Source organism: Rhinatrema bivittatum, chromosome 2, assembly GCF_901001135.1.
Source record: "Rhinatrema bivittatum chromosome 2, aRhiBiv1.1, whole genome shotgun sequence".
NCBI classification, from domain to species: Eukaryota; Metazoa; Chordata; class Amphibia; order Gymnophiona; family Rhinatrematidae; genus Rhinatrema; species Rhinatrema bivittatum.
The window spans coordinates 771387428-771407865 of NC_042616.1; the positions used below are offsets into that span (position 1 = coordinate 771387428).

The window sequence follows — 20438 nt, forward strand, 5'->3', positions numbered from 1 at the left end:
GTAGGGATCAGCACCTGCCCCTCTAGGAGCCTGAGCGGGGACGAGACGGTGGAATCCCTGAAGGTCCTGGTCTAGGCTCCAAAGCAATAATTGGAGGCACCGATGAAGGCATCGAAGGCACTGGTGCAGGCATCGATGAATGGATCGGTGGCGCCGGACTATCGGCATCGATGGCTGAGGCATCAGTAGGACTCCTGATGGAGGGATGCGGAATGGTGTTTCTCCTCCCAATGACAAGGTAAGCGGAGAGGGCATCGGAGCCATCGGTGACCCGGGATCCATCGATGGAAAAGCGACAATGAGTGCTTCCATCCTGGAGAGTAGTGGTGCCAACGCTGCCGGAATCGGGTCAGTGGTCAGTTCCATGATCGGTACCAGTGTCTGTGCCGGAGGAGTCGATGCATTGCCTTGTAGATGGCCTCCTGAACCAGCCGGTCCAGTTCTTCTTGGAGACCTGGAGCAAGCAGCCCGGCTCCAGAACAGAAGAAGGAGGCAGAGGCATAGCCGGAGGGACCACCGTTAAAGGCGGAGTCGCGGCTCCCAATCCCCTTTCGGGTGAGGGTTGCCTCGGTGACCCGGTCGCCGAAAAGGTCGGTGCCTTTTCTTGACGGGGTTTCTTCGACGGCGGCTCGGACGATGGCAAGGTCGATGATTTCGCACCCTCGATGGTCCGAGACTTCCGATGTCGGTGGCGATGTTTCTCTCTATGATCCCCTTGGTCCTGAGGGGGAGTAGAGGTGGTTGAAGGCCGAGAAGTCGTCTATGCCAGACGGTCACCGGTCGGTGGTCGATACTGGTGCGAAGTTGACGGTGCCAGTTCTGACGAAGTCGATACAATAGACGGCTTCGGGGTTTGAGCACGGAAGAGAAGTTCCTTCTTCTCCATTCTGACCTTGCGACCTTTTGGTGTCATTAGGGCACATTTGGTGCAGGTCAGGACATCATGTTCACATCCAAGACACATTACACAGACCTTATGAGGGTCTGTTATGGACATGGTGCGATTGCAGTCCGGGCACAGACGGAACCCCGACGCCATGGCCATGAAAAATTTGAGCCGCTGTATGGTCGACGGCCAGTAGGCCACGAGGGCCAAACTCGACAGGAATCTACCGAAAACGGGTAGAAAACTTACTGGAGTACCGCAGCTTGAAAAATTTGAAGGAGGGACCCCTGTGGGGTAAGAAGAGTTGTAGTAATTCCGTGAGGAAAATTCCTGTCAGGAATCTCTGTGGAGTTCCTTAACCGTGTGGCTACTGCTGCACGGAAAAAAGAAGACTGAAGGAGGAACCCTGCTGGCTGCAGGGTTGGTGCCATGCTGGGTATGCCCAGTAGGGACCAGTCAAAGTTCTAAAAACTTTGACAAAAGTGTTCTGTGATTGGGCTCCATCCTGTGATGTCACCCATATGTGAGGACTACCATCCTGCTTGTCCTGTGAGAAAAGGAAATATCTCTAGTAAAAACCCTTGCCTTTTTCCATCACCAGTACTAGTTCTATTTCACTGGCTGCTACGAGAGACACCATTTTCCGTTTAGAACTTGAAGCTCTAGGGAGACCAAATGAGAGTTCAGTGGGGTGAGAGAAGGTAGATTTTGAAATACCATCGATTAAAATTTTGAAATCCCTGTAATCAGTGCCAATGAGAAACCATTGGCGGTAAAATAACTTAACCCTTACCAACATTGGAGGAGCATTGAAGAGTTTGGAACAGAGAACATTTGTAGTAAAACATTTAGTGCTAACTTCTGAAAGGATTGTTGAGTAGCCTTTGGTTGAACCCTTTCTCTAGGCTGTAATCTTTGCTGCTGTGAACATCATTTTGATAAGCAATACTGCCTTTTGTATGGTTGTTGCTGGTATTTCCTTTGAGTGGATGGTTGGTCAAAGGTTACAGACAATAGAGTTTAGAGAATTGAGCAGTGATATTTTAAGATCCACCATCTCCTTAACTTTGTCTTCAAATGAGCTTTCTCTGGAGCATGGGGAATCCAACTTACCGTGCACATCTTCATAGACCTGAGGTTTTTAGCCAATCAAGTCTTCTGGCCTCTATTGTTGATAATCTTGAAGTTTCAATTAAACAATAAGGTCGTAAAGATACTGAATCTTTTGGAATTAAGGGGCTGAAATTCTACTCTAACATTGCTAACTAGAAAATCATCTTTCTTGCATTTTCTATTCGCTTCATGTCTTTGCCATTAGTACTAGAGTGGGTCTGGAAATTTATTTTTTTTTGCTTTCTTTAAAGCAGATTCCACTACTACTCAGCAGGACATCACCTTATACTTGAAAGTCCAGATTTCTAGCCATTGACAGTGTGGAGAAAATTGCACTATTTGAAGAGATTTATGAACCAGCACAGAAAAATGTGTGTGATTTACATTTCACCTTTCAGGCACTTCAAATGGATTGTATAGGTGCTTGTATGTATTTTAGAACACCAGGTAAGTCCTCCCTTAATTCCACCCTGTTTTGTAGTTGCTCCTTTACTCCTCCTGTGAGTAAAGTTTTTTCCTTTTACTAAAAATGCTGCCTAGATTATTTACGACGAATTAACAATCCCTTTCTCCAATTTAAACTGCTTCTGCCATTTTTTGAAGGAAAACTAAATATGTGACCTCTGCTGGAATGGTGTGCCTAACTAGTTCTGGTGAGGGGTATAAAGGCAAACTTGTTGATTCCACCAACAAATGATAGCAGTAGGAATGTAAAGAATGAAGGTGGTCTTCAGTGTCTGGGAACAGTATTGAAGGATCCATCAAAAAAGTTCCATTCCTTAAAGAGATGGAGGTTTGAGATTTTTCTTAAGACATGTATTTCCTTCTGAAACAGGGGAATAGAACTAACTGTGAGTCTAATTGGGCAGGTAACATCTCTAAAGATGGACTCCACGAGAAAAGGTGGAGGAGTGGGTGGAACATTTTTTATATAGTTATGGACAAACTCCAATCACAACTTCTGCATAACGAAAGTGGCATATAAAAAACAGGCGGAGGAAGATTCCGCTATAAGGTGCCTGATTCTGGTACAAGTATGAATGGAGTGCTTTTCCCCCAACAAGAGGTTTAGAAATAGTGTCTTCATGCTGAGCTGAAGTAGCTTTGACACCATGGCACTAGATGTTGAAGGCACTGAAACATCGGTGCTGGAGGATGGTGCAGACTTCATGTGCAGCAGAGTCTCAACTTGGTGCCTTTCATGGGAGTGTTTGCTTATCGGTGCTGACAGTGATCTTTTCTTCTCTCTTGTCCCTGATCCTGAAGCTGTAGAATCTCAGTTATGGCATCAAGGGGACTCTGGCAGAAATGCATCAAACAATGTATCCAAAAAATTGGCAGCATGCAAAACAGCAGTATGCAAAATATCCTTTTGCCTCAATGTCAGAAAAACAATTGTGGAAACTCATGCAGTGGACTTTTAGGTTTTTCTGAATTCTGAAAGAGCACGTTCCACATCAGTGTTGTGTGGTAAATTCTTGCACTCGTTTGGTTGCATTCAGTTCTGCTTATCTATGTGGGGTGGGAACCAAAAATAAACAGCTTCATAAGCTCTATGCAGCCAAAGAAGAAAAAAATGTCTGAAGATCTCAATAGCGACAAATTGAAGGGAGCTGTGGCAGCACAGGAACTACTGTGCATGAGCAGAGAAAACTATTTATGCCTTTCCATAAACTTCCAGACGAATTCATTCATTTGATACCAAGTATATACATATGACTAATGAATTGTGTTGTAGTGCTATAAACAGCCAGAGGAAGTCCTACTTAAAAGAAAAAAAAAAAAAAAAAAAAAAAAAAAAGGAGTGACACTGTCCTATTGATCTCACAGTCAGTCAGATTTTCAGGACATCCACAATGACTATGAATGAGACCTGCATATGCTAGGTCCCCAAAGCATGGTAATATCTCTCATGAACAGTCATTGTTGAAATCCTGAAAACCCGACTGGCTGTGAGACTAAGAGTACAGAACCCATATCAGAAGCCTAGGTGTTATTTTAGACAATACCCTTTCTTTTCGCCCACAGATCATGCAAGTTATTTCACAGGCTCTATGTCCTCTCTGGTCTTACAACTATTACATTCTCCTGAATGCCGCACAGTCCTTCAAGCTTCTATTTTTCCCATCCTCGATTACTGCAATAGTTTATACATAGGTATTCCTCAAACTCATCTTCACTCTCTGAGTTGTTGTTGAACTCTGCCATGTGGATCGTTGCAGATGTAAAATGATCTGAACATATCACTCCAATTCTAACTGAACTGCATTGGCTCTCTATTAATGAACGCATTAAATATAAACTTGGAATGCTTGTTTACAAACTTCTCAATGACCAAACCTGTCATTGGGCCAATGCAATTCTTAAATTCTATTGATCCACCAGACTACTGCATTCTTCACAGTGAGGCCTTTTTGGAAATTTCATCTCCCAAACAAGCTAGGCTTCACATTACTCGCAAGTGTGCCTTTTCCATCATTACACCAACTTTATGGAATTCTTTTCCAATAAATATTAGGCAACGTGATTCCCTCAAGATGTTTAGAAAACAAATTAAAACATTTTTATTTAATCTGGCCTATAGTTAATGTTGTGACTCTCCTTACCTATTTATTTTAACATGGTTATTTATTTTAATTTTTAAGACAGTTCTGTTTTTAGTGTATTTAAAGCTTATTTTCTGAAATGGGTTTGTTATTATATGTTACTGATTTTATTTTCCTTTTATGTTTTATTATATTGTATATATTTGTTTTATCATATATGTAAATTTGTTTATCGCCTAGGCCTCAATGTTAGGTAGTTTATAAATTCAAATTCAAATGTACTGTGCTAATTTAACAAAAGGTTATGCCAATACGATATATGTATATATCTTGTTAGATATGGATTCATGGGGATCTATGTGTATGAATATGTGCTGTGTGGTTAAGTAGATAAGAGCTGTAATACTAGAACTTATTACTATTTTCATTTGGTTTTTCTTTTCTAGTGTAAATATTTGTTCTTGTTTTTGAGTAACATCATTAACTTACTCAAATTGTTAAAAATTTGTGTGTGTGTATATATTTAACACTTTTATATACCGCAATTCATGTAGCAAATTACATATTTCGGTTTACAGTATAATAACTAGCATGTAAGAATGCTTTTACATTTAACAGGGATAAAAACTTGGAGCAATGGAAGAGGATCAAAGTAACAATAAATAGGATTTTTCATGAGGCCAGAGATTAACTGGCTAAAGATCTGAGTGAATATTGAATTAACTAAGGGTAAGGGTAAGAACGGAGCTTAATTAGAATCATCATCTGTCGAGTTGGAGTACTAGCCTGAAAGCTAGTCTGTTGGTATGTCAGGTGATGACCTAGGAAGATCCACTGCATGAGTGAAAAGCTTGGTCAAACAGCCAAGTTTTGAGTCTTTTTTTGAAGGTAATAATGGCATTGTTCTAGCCGGAGTTCTGGTGGAACATATATATATATATATATATATATATATATATATACATACATACACACACACACATATATGTGTGTGTGTGTGTTTATAGATATATATATATATATATATATATATCTATAGACACACACACACATATATATATATATATACACACACACACACACACACACACACGTCTCTAATATATCTAGATATATTATATAAATATATAAATGAGTAGATTACTTATTAAATGTTCTGCACGCTATAGAAAGTGTATGGAATTCACACATGCAAGACATACCTGAATAAGCGTGATAGATGGGAAAAATGAAAATGAATCCTAGAATAGTCTCAGAGCGCTGGCGTAAATTCTGAACAGGCTAAAGCAGAGATTAAGGTACATCAGAGCAATTTTTCTAGGGTATGTCCTTCTGTCCTCATTAAGAAAAGTGGTATTGGCCTTGAAAAATAGCTTCTACATGCAAACCATCATTCAATGGTTAAAAATAGTTAATTTCTGTTTTTGTACGGGATAACATCTGACATTTTAAAACATGGCTCAAATTAGCTTTTCTAAATAAAAGGTGTCTATGTTTTTGAGTGAACTGATGTTTGTACTCTTGTATATGGAGAGAGTGAAAAACAGTGTTGCTTTGATGGTGGTTCCTCCTCTTGCATGCTCCAAATATTTTCAGGCTAACACTTTTTAATTGGAATACCTGCCTACATAAGTTGCTATTCTGTTTTTCTCCTCCACTAGTCACCCTCCAAATACTGAGAACATTTTAGGTGAATTATGTCCTTAAAAACCAAGAGCATGATAAACTTACATCAATCTTTGAAGTCTTTGCAAATGCTCCAACTGGATGCACGTGATCATAAAGAATAATCACACCCACCATGACCCTTAGGCAGAAGGATACGGTCTCCTCATTTGTAAACCGGCTCCTATACTCTCTGGAATATAAGGATATAAACATTATCACATATCACACACACATGCCTACTATTAATCCTTCAAGCTACCAAGGAGGAAAATCTAACATAGCAGTCAGAGCTCAAGTTGACCTATAAATTATTCATTATGTGACTCGAGCAAGGCAAGTGGTCTCCCTTTGCTTAACCTTAGATTATAAACTCTTTAAAGAAGAGACATTGCAAACATGTGAATTATATTGCACAACTCTATGAACACTTAACAGGGCAGCAAATTATTTCTGAAAAACAGTAACTGAAGCTAATCCATGAAATCGTGATAAATATCAGAGAAAATAAATCCTACATCTGAAAACAACTTAGGTTTTAAGAATATTTATAAGCATATTTCCAAAGTTGTAGATTCATGTGATAAAACTTTAAAATTAATAGAACTAGCCAACCTCTGGGCATTACCTTAGCAATGGATTCAGCTTATCCACTGCTTCCCAAGGCTTCACAGCTCAAAATTATGCTCTCCCACTGAAAAGTATATTTGGTGATGGAGAGTTAGCAAAAGAAGAGCCAGATTATTCAGTAATCTTTCATCTGCCACTGAGTTCCTGAAGTGTCATTGTTATGGGAAAGATTACTTCTATCCTAGCCTGGCATACACACAGGAGAGCTTAATTTTATTTACTTCATGAGAAAGGGAGAAGGAAATATTGAAAGACATTCTGCTTCATCTAAGCCCAGTTTTTCTTTCCTCTCCTCATTCCTTTCCTAGATGGTATAGGAGAAGCATAATTTCAGGGGGACAAGGCAGCAAGCAGTTTTCCAAGCTGCAGATGCACCAGATAATGCACCAGAAAGAGATCATGAGCAAGACTTTCAGCCCAGAAGCTAACGGCCAAAAGTCACGCCTGACCCTTGGTCTCTAACCAAGAAGAGCTGCGATTAGTACGGCTGAACAAAATGTCACACACAATATTATGTCCAATACATAAACCTTGTGTATATATAGCATGCTCTACCCATAATCCTACTTGTAATTATGTTTTTAACTATAGTTCAATGAACAGATATGCACGCACTGATATATGAAGCCCATAAAAGCAACGACTTCATGGTAATACTGACAGTGTGATAAAGAGAGACTAGTTTACATTATATTAACCAAAGACGACTACATATTTTCTTTTCCACTCTTTACTATGAGACTTTATTATTATTTTTTTGCAAGGAATTAATCATTAATTATAATGAACAGGAACAAAATTACTGATTTTCCCCCCACTGATTTTTTTTCCCATTTTTGTTCATTATAACACACACTGAGAAATTCCCAGTAAAAATAAAATCAAAACTGAAAACAAAAGGTCCCTACTTATAATGAAAGTATGCAATCAAAAAACAAAACAGAAGATTGCCTATTAAGATGAAAAGGGACAAGGTAAATAAAAACAGACTTTGGACTTATTCCTACTTTTTGTCTATGGAAGAAATGCTCAGTACATTTGGCCCTATGCATACCATAAAAATATCAGCAAATATAGAAACACAATACCAACATTTAGAACTTTTATTTAGTAACAGCATGTTGACATGTATCCAGAAAAAGAACTTCTCAGAAAGCAGCTTGACAGAAAGCCAGATCCAAGTTCCAAACCAGCAGTAATGAAGTGATCAAATTCCCATGACAGGGACCGTCACTTGATCCTTACTTACATAAAATCATTTTGTGTGGGTGAAGGAAAGCAATAAGAGACCAAAGGGAGAGAGAGTGTATCAGGATTTCAAGAGAGGGACAAGAAGTACCCAAGTGACCTCTCTGATAAAGTGGCAAGTAGTCTGCCAGATCTGAGTTAGGTATAGATACAGAAGCAAAATATAATATAGGAATTCTGACTAACTACAGCCTCTGCAAAGGTAAGATTATGTTGCTTTCGTTTCTCATAAGTTCAATACTGTCTATGAAGAGTTTTAGTGAATTTTATGATTCTCTCATGTAGATGCCATCAAAGACAAGCAAACTGAACAGCATGTAGTGAACTGGACTTGGGGAGAAAGGTCAATCTTAGACATGGAAACCAGAGGACAGATGTCCACATCCCCATTGCTTCCCTCCTCTCTTATTGACCTTTTTACCTTATGCTGTTCAGTAAAAAAAAAAAAAAAAAAAAAGGGCTCACAATCAAGTTGAGTAGCCTAGGAGTGGACTCTTAGGTAGTAGTACAATGAGTCAGTGGCAGGCAAAAGAGAAATGGTGAAAATTATAGTTTGTAAACCAATGTTGTTCCAATATTAATAGAGGGATTCCCCTCACACTCTCACTAATTCAAATTTATCTGATTTGAGACAAAACTACAATTCCTCAAACATATGGATATGATCCTCAACATGAAAAACGAGGAGCAGTGAACTGGTAAGTATTCAAACTAGACCCGTGTTCATTCACTCGTGTAAGGAATTGAGGATGTCTCTCTCACAGAGCAGATACATTTGCACTGGGGAGGATGAGACCCCCTTAGGAACTCTATTATGACTGGAACAGATTTACACTCTAATACGTTAGTACTGTAGAGAACCCCTGGTCTCCACTAGGTGGCCACTGATCAGTGCCCTGGATATTCCAGCTTAGAGGGAAAAAACATTATTAACAGCACCTCCCCTAGCAGTCTTCTGCAAATGGTAGCTTCCTTAGAACACAAGGGGGGGAGGGGGGGCTAGGAGTAAATAGAGTTTGATCATTTAAAGTTTAGCTTCTAGAATGTGAGGAGCTGCTTCAGTTACTCCTGTGCTGAGTTAAGGCCTCCTGACCTAACAATGTTTTGAGAGATTCCTTCAGTGTACCCCTTGCCTGTCAGGAACTACCTCTAAGTTTTGTGTCATACAGACTTTTGTTGCAGTAGGGTATCTTTTGGGATTTTTATCTGTGATGAAACCCTAGACCAGTCTGGTGGACAAGCCCAGGATCTGGAGACCAGGGTTAGAAGTTCTGTGTGCTCCTCTCTCTGCAAGCGATGGGGTGCTTTGACTTCACCTCAGAGGAAGATTGGACTTTGAAAGTGTTTTCCCCTTTTTGGTATGTAAGGAGGTTTAGTACCACCTCTCCTCATACTGAAGCTGTGCTATAATGGAGAACTATCTTTTCCTGCGATGTGGGAGGCTGAGATAATCTGTATATGTACTTCTGTCCATTCCATAAGGAGGTCTACCTCCTGTGACACCTGCTGGCTCTTGGTTCATCCCTGGCAGTTGTTGTAGGCTACAGTCATTGCACTGTCCGGCATCAGCAGAGTCTGTGGCTGAACTGTAAACATGCCAATCTGACTGCCCAGGCTTCCAGGCGATTGATGTTCCAGAGGGCATCTCTTCCATCCAACGTCCCTGGGCCATCAGCTCCTGTAAGTGAGCTCCCCAGACCCAGAGACTCATCTGTCACGAGAACCTGCCAGTTTGGGGAGGACAGGGACATGACCCTGCACAGATGAGCTTCCTGTAACCACCACTGGAGGAGAGAACAGATTTCCATCAGTAAGGAGACGAACCGCACTCCGCATGATCTTGAGACTGAGGGTTCCAATGTGATAGAGAGCGTTGAAACTGACACGTGTGCCCTTGCCCATAGCACTACTTCCAGGGTTGCCGCCAGAGGACTTGAAGATAGCCCCACACTGTCGGGCATACCGTGTTCACCAACTGACACATCTGGTACATCGTCTCTGTGTGGTTGGAAGAAAGACCTTACCATGCCTGATGTTGAACTGGACTCTCCGTCACTCAAGGACCGGGAAGGCTTGAGGCTGCTCTTGGCCAGGTTTATTATCCAACCGAGTTCCTGTAACAAGGAGAACACCCTGTTGGTCATCAAGAGGCTCTCTTCCATGGACGTGGCCCTGATCAAACAATCATCCAAATATGGGTGCACCAGGATCCCATCTTTCCTCAACACTGCCACCACAACCACCATAATCTTGGAAAATGTTCTGGGGGCGGTGGCTAGGCCAAAGGGCAGCGCCCAAAACTGATAATGTCGACCCAGTACCACAAAATGTAGGAAACTGTGTTCTTGTTGGATTGGAATATGTAGGTAGGCCTTGGATAGGTCCAGGGAAGTTAGGGACTCTCCCGAATGTAAAGCCATTATCACGGCGCATAAGTTCTCCATGCCAAAATGAGTCGCTCGCAGGTGATGGTTGACACTCTTGACATCCCAGGATGGCGTAAAAGGAACCTTCCTTCTTGGGTATGACAAAATAAATGGAATAATACCCCATATTTTCCTGGGGCATGGGCATTGGGATCATAGCCCTCATCCTGAGGAGCCCTTGAAGTGTAATCTCCACTGCCTGCTTCTTGTGCTGAGAGTAGCAAGGAAACATGAATATGTCCCGAGGAGTGCTGTGGAATATTCCAGCGCATATCCTTCTTGTATGACTTCCAGTACCCATTTGTCCAAAGTTATCTCGAACCACCATTGGTAAAAGAGATAGGTGACTCCTTATCGCCTTATCCCAAAGGTGGGTCAGTAAAATCTCATTGGGGGGTTCATGACAAGCCTGAACCCGATCCTGCCCCTCTATTGGGCTGCCAGATACAAAAGGACTGAGAACACCAAGAGATCGAGACCTCTGAAATGTCGAATTTCTGTAGGGGCGAAAATGCTAGGAACCCCTGGAATGACCCCTCGTAGTTGAGGAGCACTGAAACTGCTTCCTCTTATTGTCCAGTAACCGGCAAACTGGAGACTCGCCCCATTTACTAGCCAGCTTTTCAGCTTGTTCTTGAATAGGAGTGATCCTTTAAAGGGCATTTTTGTAACATTAGCTTTGGGAGTTGCATCAGCTGACCAATTCCACAGCCACAGCTGTCATCTGGCCACTACCACTGAGGCCACTCCTCTGGCTGAAGTATGGAATAAATTAGGGCCCACATCTGCTAAAAAGGCATCAGCGTGTTCCATAACCGCTCTGGAATTCATCCACAAGTCATCCACCTCCTGAGAGAGAAGTAGACACAAATAAGCCACCAGAGCACAACAAAAAGCAAACTGTAAGGTCATTGCTACTGTGTCAAAGGCTTGTTTAAGGATAAACTCAATCTGTCTATCATGCACATCCTTTAAGGCCACTCCTCCAGCGGGACAGTTGTTCACTCAGAGATGGCACAGACCCGTGCATCCACTTTAGGGAAATGCAAACATTCTCTTACCGCCAGGTCCAGAGCTTCCAGTGCTCGGCCCCCTTTAAAACTTGCATCTGGCACATACCATTCCAGATCAATTAACTCCTGGATAGCGTTCATCACTGGAAAGTAACAAGAAGCTTTCCGCAGGGAAATCAGAATGGGATTCTTCTTTGGTTCAGTCATAGAATCCGCCCCAGGAACTCCCAGCATTGCCCCTGTGAAAGAACCATAACATGGTCAGATATGATTCCAACCCAGGGGGGATTTCCCCATCTTCCAAGGAATCTGGGTCCTCCTCTTCATCCGTGTCCCTACCAGGAATACCCTTGGTAAGGTGAGGCATGCCTCTGGGTCTGCCAGAAGGAATTGGAGAGAGAGGGGTCACCGGCTGAGGTTCCATCTGGACAGGGGCAAGTGAGGCAGCAGACTAGCCTATATTAAAGCTTGTAGCCCCTGGAAATACTCAACCCAAGAAAAGGCAGTCAGGTTCATGCCTAGTCCAGGAGGTACCAGGGTGAGTCCAGCTAATTTCTCTCTCCCACGGATGACCCAGTCAAGGGTATACTCAGATCCAGCGAACTGCCAGTTAAGGCTGTGACCATCCTATCATCTGAATGTGAGGAGCCTGGCTTAGCAAAATCCGAGGAGGTCAACTCTCCTTGGGCTTCTTCACAGTGCTGACATAAGTTGGAATCCAGGTTAGGCTGTAAAGCCCTAATATGACAAGCAGTGCAGAGAGCAAGGTAATTGGTGGCGGTAGCTGTGCGTTCAATCGTTTCATGCTTAAAAACTTATGCACACAAATTTCGAGTGTATAGGTAGGGCGCGGCGAGGCAAAAGCACAGCCTGCGCGCACAGCTCTTCCTGTATCGCGCGTTTTCAAAGTTGTGCTCGTAGGGACATGCCCATTACTTGCACAGCGTGTGCGCAAAGCCGACGCATTGTGCGCACTGACAACCTATGGAAGGCAATAGGACACGCACAGAAATGCGCACAAGATGGTGCTGCCGCGGCCTACCATGCAATGTGCCGACCAAACCTACAGCGCAGCCTAGCCCACAGGAGGCTGCTCAAACTGTTCATAAGCCCAATTCCCCTTATCCCAACAGGAGTGGGAACGATGTGAGTATGGCGCATCAAGCACGGAGACTGGGGGAGGGAGTCCTGGCGGAAAACCCTCTAATAATCTCTGATTCCGAAGGTAAATCATCTTCCGTTTTTTTTTTAAACTTACCTGGGCTCAGTGCTTTCCGGCTGGGTACAGAGACAGTCTCCAGCTGCAAGGGGAGAGGGCTTTAGCTGTCACAGTCACACTCTACCTGCACCTGCTGCCTTTCAGCTGCCCAAGCAGCAAAGTCATAAGAACATAAGAAATTGCCATGCTGGGTCAGACCAAGGGTCCATCAAGCCCAGCATCCTGTTTCCAATAGAGGCCAAACCAGGCCAAAAGAACCTGGCAATTACCCAAATACTAAGATCATCCCATGCCACTGATGCAATTAATAGCAGTGGCTATTCCCTAAGTAAATTTGATTAATAGCCGTTAATGGACTTCTCCTCCAAGAACTTATCCAAACCTTTTTTGAACCCAGCTACACTAACTGCACTAACCACATCCTCTGGCAACAAATTCCAGAGCTTTATTGTGTGCTGAGTGAAAAAGAATTTTCTCCAATTAGTCTTAAATGTGCTACTTGCTAACTTCATGGAATGCCCCCTAGTCCTATTATTCGAAAGTGTAAATAACCAATTCACATCTACCCGTTCAAGACCTCTCATGATCTTAAAGACCTCTATCATATCCCCCCCTCAGCCGTCTCTTCTCCAAGCTGAACAGCCCTAACCTCTTCAGCCTTTCCTCATAAAGGGGATGGAACAGCTCCCCTATCATTTTGATTGCCCTTCTCTATACCTTCTCCATCGCAACTATATCTTTTTTGAGATGCGGCGACTAGAATTGTACACAGTATTCCAGGTGCGGTCTCACCATGGAGCGATATAGAGGCATTATGCATTTTCCGTTCTATTAACCATTCCCTTCCTAATAATTCTTAACATTGTTTGCTTTTTGACTGCTGCAGCACACTGAGCCGACGATTTTAAAGTATTATCCACTATGATGCCTAGATATTTTTCCTGGGTGGTAGCTCCTAATATGGAACCTAACATCGTGTAACTACAGCAAGGGCTATTTTTCCCTATATGCAACACCTTGCACTTGTCCACATTAAATTTCATCTGCCATTTGGATGCCCAATCTTCCAGTCTTACAAGGTCCTCCTGTAATGTATCACAATCCGCTTGTGATTTAACTACTCTGAATAATTTTGTATCATCCGCAAATTTGATAACCTCACTCATCGTATTCCTTTCTAGATCATTTATACATATATTGAAAAGCACCGGGTTATGCACCTCTACCAGCAGATGGAGCAAAGCAGACTTCATGGTATACCATTGGTCTGGATTTACCTGTCTTCATTAAAGAAAAGGAAATTATCAGGTAAGTGGTAATTTCTCTTTTTAAAGACTTATCTGAAAAGAGTATTTGTTCTCAGATTCCAGTGCATCTCACTGCTCCTTCACAAACGATCCTCTGGGGGGACGCTAATCCTTTGTATGCCAAGATTTAAAACCCCAGGAGGTTGATATTCAACAGTTATCCTTCTAAATGGCTACCCAGCTGTAGTGAAAGCCGTATGTGGATAATCTCAATCTCTCTCTCTCTCTCTCTCTCTCTCAATCTCTCTCTCAGAGACCACATTTGGCAAAAAAAAAAATGGAACAGTTCACTGCTGGACTGCCTTTAGAGTTACTCGCATGAATGGTTCTTGGCAAGACAGAGCCAACAGTTCAGAAACTCTATGTGCAGAACACCATCTTCAAGTAACCCCAAGGAAAGACTAAGCAGTGGCTGAAAGGTGGGACCCACCAGAAAATCCAGAACCAGATTAAGGCTCCACAGGAGCACTGGCAACTGCAAGGGAGAATGAAGACGCTTCACCCCTTTCAAGGCCCAGGCCACAACCGGATGGGGCAGACAAGGGTTCATCATTCACATGACATTAGAAACAGGCAAGAGTAGACAATCTGTACCTTTAAGAATTAATGGCCAAGCCCTTAATCAACCCATCCTGCAAAAAAATCCAAACTGAGCAGGATCTTAACCTAACAAAGATGAACCCCTCATTCCTCATACCAAGCATCAACACTTGCCAAACCCAAACATAGGCTAACAAAGTGGAAAACGTTCGCACTCGAAGCAAGATAGAAATCGCAGCAGTGGAATATCCATGCTTCAGCAACCAAGCCCTCTCTCAAGGGCCATACCATAAGACAAAATCAAGACAGATCTTCTCAAAGAATAAGCCCCTGCTGTAGCAGATCCCTGTGGTACCGGTAATCAGAGAGGAGAGTTCCCCAGAAGCCTCCGCAAATCTGCATACCACAGCCTCCTGGGCCAATTTTTGTGCCACCAGAAGCCCCAACCAAGTGTCTCTCTCGATCTTCTGAATCATTCTGCCCAACATGAGTCATAGGGACTTCCGGGCATTCCTGCAAGAGGGCTTCGATGCCCAAAAACATCATATCTCTTCTGCGACTAAAGAAACGAGGAACATTCACACTGTGTGATGTCTCCAGCAAATCTAGAAACGGGAGGCCCCCAGAAGCCCACTATGAGCTGGAACGCTTCGTTTGACAATTCCCATTCTCCTGGGTTCAGACTCTGTCTGCTGAGAAAGTCTGCTCTTACACTGTCTTTTCCTGCAATGTGTGAGGCTGATATCTCCTGAAGATGTACCTCCGCCCATTCCATAAGGTGGGCTGTTTCCTGCAACTCTTGTTGGCTCTTGGTTCCTCTTTGGCTATTGATGTAAGCCACTGTTGTCGCATTGTCCAAAATCATTCAGACTGTTCGACCCTGCAAGTGATCGATGAATCACAAGCAAGACAACCACGGTATGGGCTTCCATCCAATTGAATCTCCAGAGAGACTCCTCTATACTCCAGTGCCCCTGCGCTGTCAGCTCCTGACTATGAGTCCTCCAAACCTGAAGGTTTCTATCCATCGTGAGTACTAGCCAGTCAAGTTTTCTTAGGGGTAAGTCCCTCCTTAGATGATCCATTTGCAGCCACCTCTGCAGTAGGATGCTGATCACTGGTAACTGAAGCCTTATTGAGAAGTCCTGAGACTGTGTATTCAAATGCACAAGCAGGGTATGCTAAAGAGGAAGCATATGAGCCCCTGCCCCTGGAACCACCTCTAGGGTTGCTGTCATCTCACACCGTCAGCCCTATTGTTTCATCAATAGTTGCACCTGTGCCATCGGTTTTTTAATGCAGATCTCCGGCAGGAACACACTGCCTTGCTTCGTGTCAAAAACGACCACCGAGATACTCTAGTGTCTGGGATGGCTGCAGATTGTTCTTAGCCAAGTTCATCATTCAACTTAGTTCCTGTAGCAAGGGGATCACCTTGTGCGCGACCTGAAGACTCTTTTATGGCTCTTGGCCTGAACTAGACAATCTTCTAAGTACGGGTGGACCAGAATGCTATCCTCTCTCAATACTGCCTTTAACACAATCATGACCATAGAGAAGGTTCTGGGCATGGTTGCCAAACTGAAGTGCAGCACTCAAAACTGATAATGTTGCCCCAAAATAGTGAAACACAAAAAAGGGAGATGCTGCAGCTGGATGGGCTTATGCAGATATCTGACAAATCCAGAGACAAACTCCCCTGACTGTATTGACATTATCAGCGAGCATAAGCTTTCCATGCAGGAACAAGTCACTTGCAAAAGCTAGTCGACTCCCTTGAGATACAGGATGGAGCAAAAGGAACCCTCTTTCTTGGGTACAATGAAATAAATGGAATATCATCCCGTATTTTCTTGTGACATGGGCAGTGGGACCACAGCCCACAGGCTGAGGAGTCTTGCCAATGCACACTCCACTGTCTGTCTCTTCTGCAGTGAGCCACAGGAAGACACCATGAAAATGTCCCGAGGAATGCTGAGAAACTCCAGGGCATAGCCATCTCTTATCTCCAGAATCCAGTGGTCTGATGTAATCTCAACCCACTTCCGATAAAAAGGGAGAGAGGCGACCCTCTAGTTCCTGTTCCCGGGGTGGGTCGGCACACCCACCACCACTCGAGCCTGTGCCCTGTCTGGGCTGCCTGGGTTGAAGGACTGAGACCTACCCAAAGGTCAAGCCTTCTGAGAAGCCACTTCTCTGTACGGTTGAAAATGTTTGAAAACCTCTAGCATGACATCTCACGCTGAAGGAGCACAGCATCTGCTTTTAATCCTCTGGTAACTGAGGAATCTGGGATTCATCCTACTTATTGGCCATTTTTTTTCCAACTCACTCCCAAACCAGAGAGATCCTTTAAAAGGCAATTTCGTAAGGTTTGATTTTGAAATTGTATTGGCTAACCAATTCATCAGCCACAGCTGACGCTCAATCCTGCTTAGCTTCCAAGATCAGTGGAGATCGGGTGTATCCAGGGAGGTGTTCCATAGGCCCCTGTCCTGAAATTCAAACCAGATTCATCAACTTCCTGAGAGAGAAGCACGAGCAAGCCACCAGGGAGCAGCAAGAGGCATCTGCAATTCATTGCCACTGCCTCAAAGGCCTGCTTAAAGATAGTTTCAATTCTCCTATCCTGTGCCTCCTTCGAGCCGCTCCCCCCCCCCCCCCCTTCCACAGGGATAGTGTCTTCCGCTTGGCAATTGCACACACCAGTGCATCTACTTTTAGAAAGCGCAACTGCTCTCTCTCCGCCAGAATCAAGGGAATACAGTGCTTCCAAGGCTTGTCCCCCTTTAAAATTAGCTTCCGGGACACTCAATTCAAGATCAATCAATTTGTGAACAACATCCATAATGCTTTATGTAAGGAATCTAAATGGGATTCTACTTTGGCTCAGACATGGAATTAGCACCCGGCTCCCCCGACATCTTCAGTGTTTGGGAGATCAAAGCTGGCAACTCATCTCTATGAAAGAAACACAACATTGTGCTATACACTCAAACCCCGGAGGAATTTCCCATCCTCCAGGGAGAAAGGATGACCTTCATCATCTGTGCCATCTGAGTCCCTATCAGCGTGACCCGCAACACGTCTAGACTTATTCTGACGCTTACCCGTGGCACCAAGTGTGCAGGGATCTGCAGTCTGTGATCCTGAACTCTTAGGCATACCATGTGGCGTCTGAGCACTACCAGAGGTCAGAGACTAGCCAAAAGGCTGCTCAAACCGCCAAGCTGTTTTGCGGAAGGACTTGTGTGTAGAAAAGTGCACGAATAACTCCGTGGTCCACATTAAATCCAGGGGGCTTTGGTCCTGTGCCCACTGAGTTGCCTTTCCCTGCTGATGCACCAGTTAAGGGAAGCCCAAAACTAGGCAAAACCTCTAACAGGTCCCCGCCCCTCTGGTCCCATTCCCACATCATGCTTGGAAAGGCAGGCTCAATAAAACCAGCTGGAGATAGCTCCCTGAGCCTTTAAGCACCACTGACACAAGTTAGGGGGGAAGCCAGGCTGAGATGTCTGAATATGACAAGCAGCACAAAAGTAAATACCCACTAGCAGCACGCTCCCAAAGCATCTGACAATTGTGTGCCCAGCTGCGCGCCAGCACAAGCAAGCCTGGACAGGGCATTAAAAACAAGCCATGACCAATAAGCATATACTATGGACACCCAAAATGTAGATGCCCAATACATAGTCCAGGAGGGCACCCACCTGAGCACCTACCAGGGTGGCACAAGCGCGATCAGACGTCAGACACTGTTTCGCGGCAGACTTGCATGTAGAATAATATGCGAATGCTGCCACGGGCTACCACGTGGTGTCTAAGCAAAGCCTAAGAGCGAGGCCTAGCCAAAAGGCTGCTTAACCTGCCAAGCTGCCATGACTTCCCAAACTCACTCAGAGGCAGGAATGGACATCTTTCGGCGCACCAAGGCCCAGAGACCAGAAGAGGTCTCAGCCTGTCTGGGCCAAGTATAGAGTTGATCTCCGTCTGCAGGGGGGAGAGGGCAAAGGCCTTCATCGCCATGCTCAACTTGCTGTACCTGCTAGCCTCTCAGCTTTTTCTCTCTCCATAGCCAAGTCCATGCTGGAAATCCAGCTACTGGACCAAGGAATACTGAGGGAGGGATCCACAGATATCACTTCAGGAAACTTGATAGAGAGAGACCATTAGGTATCACCAAGGAGAGTGGAGTGAATTAATTTCCTTCTTCTTTTCTCCTTTTTTTTTTTTATTTAAAGCAATCCCCAGTAGGATGATGCACGTCCACCATTTGCTGGGGATGGAGAATACTGGCGGGTTGTTGTCAGTACAGGGGAATACATACCATGACATCAGTTTTGCTCTGTCTTCATCTCTTGGTAGACGTGCATACATAACCTATTGGTGTGGATTGACCTGTCTGAATGCTAAGAAATGTTCCTCTGATGTAGTTTAGTAACGAATCATTGGCTACTGGGATTCTTATACATATGTCTTTCACTGAGAGAGACTTATGTGCAGATGATAAAATTAGAAATAAATAGTTTATACAAGGTGAAAGATTTAGTAGACTACATGGTCCATTTTTAGCAATACACTGGCTGTCTTGCTGACACCTTGCTAGAACTTAACACTGAATTATTAATTGAGTGTCTTTGAACAACATGTTGGGTATAGTTGTTCCCTTTTTACTTGGGTTTTTCCTTAGGACAACAGTGCACGCCCTTTTTGGATTTTGAGTAGAGTAATATGAAAGTCCAAGTAGTCAAGGATTAGTAAATACTTAAATGCAAAAAAAGTATTAGAAACCCCAGTTTCTGGGTAAGGGTGAAGCTCTGCTATCCAACAAGCAGGAGGAGGATTATGCAATGTATTTTTGCACTACAATGCAGAGATTAGATATGATAGTTCCAAATATTTTCTCCTATATGGCATAACAGTATCTTACTCCCCCATCACAAACTCCTCTGTTTTCTATATCTCAAATGCATTAAAATTTAGCTGTCAAAAAAACTGTGCCGCTAGGGTATAATCTGAGTGCTTTACTGCTCAATAACCAATGCAAATAAACATGAAAGCATACTCCTTTACTGTTTCTGATCAACTGAAAAGGTAGGTTTCTAACCAAAGCCTCCACACAAATTTTAGAGAGACATAACCCATTTAAAAAAATTTGAACCAACCCAAAATATCTGAACCGAATCCTCATGCATACAATTCTGCACAATCCAATCAAACATCATCTCAGTACTAAAGGATAAAACCACCAAAAAATTAGGATTTCACATGGTGGTGTGAATAACGCCCATAGCAAAAGAATAGCTTACCCTGAGAAGACAACCTATATATAAAACCAGTTTTACCCCAGAGGACCTGTTTCTCGTTAATTTGCAAACCTTCACAAAGATCTTAGTATCCATGTTAATTAAGGAAATAGGATGGTATGAAGCTCTTATGATCTCCCCTCTGAGTATGAGCGATATTTACTTGGTACAATTACAGAAAGAACCAGTATTGTATGTAAATAATTTATTCCTCATTGTTACTGCCTAAATTATTCCTTCTACTCTTCTTCTTCTCCTAGTTCCAACTTCCCCTGTTTTATTGTAACTTACTTCTTTGCCTCTCAACACCTGTTTATTGTTCAAAGTTATCACTCCCCCTGTTTCCTGTAAACCAGCATGATGTGATTGTATCATGAATGCCGGTATAAAAAAGCTTTAAATAAATAAATATTTTTAATTGTCTTGAAATATATTCCCCAGAAAATTTGAATAGGCAATACTTTTTTTTTTTTTTTTTTTTTTTAAATACTCAATGTCATCACCAATTCTATCTGCTATTTGACCCCCCATGGTAAACT

General features: G+C 43.2%; 1 protein-coding gene across 4 annotated transcripts in view; it reads right to left on the reverse strand.

Annotated features, from left to right (window-relative positions):
* Nucleotides 1–20438, reverse strand: part of FAM49B (family with sequence similarity 49 member B) — a 424918-nt gene that overhangs the window by 20632 nt on the left and 383848 nt on the right. For all 4 annotated transcript variants that reach the window (XM_029592024.1, XM_029592027.1, XM_029592026.1 and 1 more), the window contains one exon: nt 6277–6403. In XM_029592024.1, the coding sequence (XP_029447884.1) occupies nt 6277–6403 (127 nt within the window). The remainder of the gene's footprint in view (nt 1–6276; nt 6404–20438) is intronic.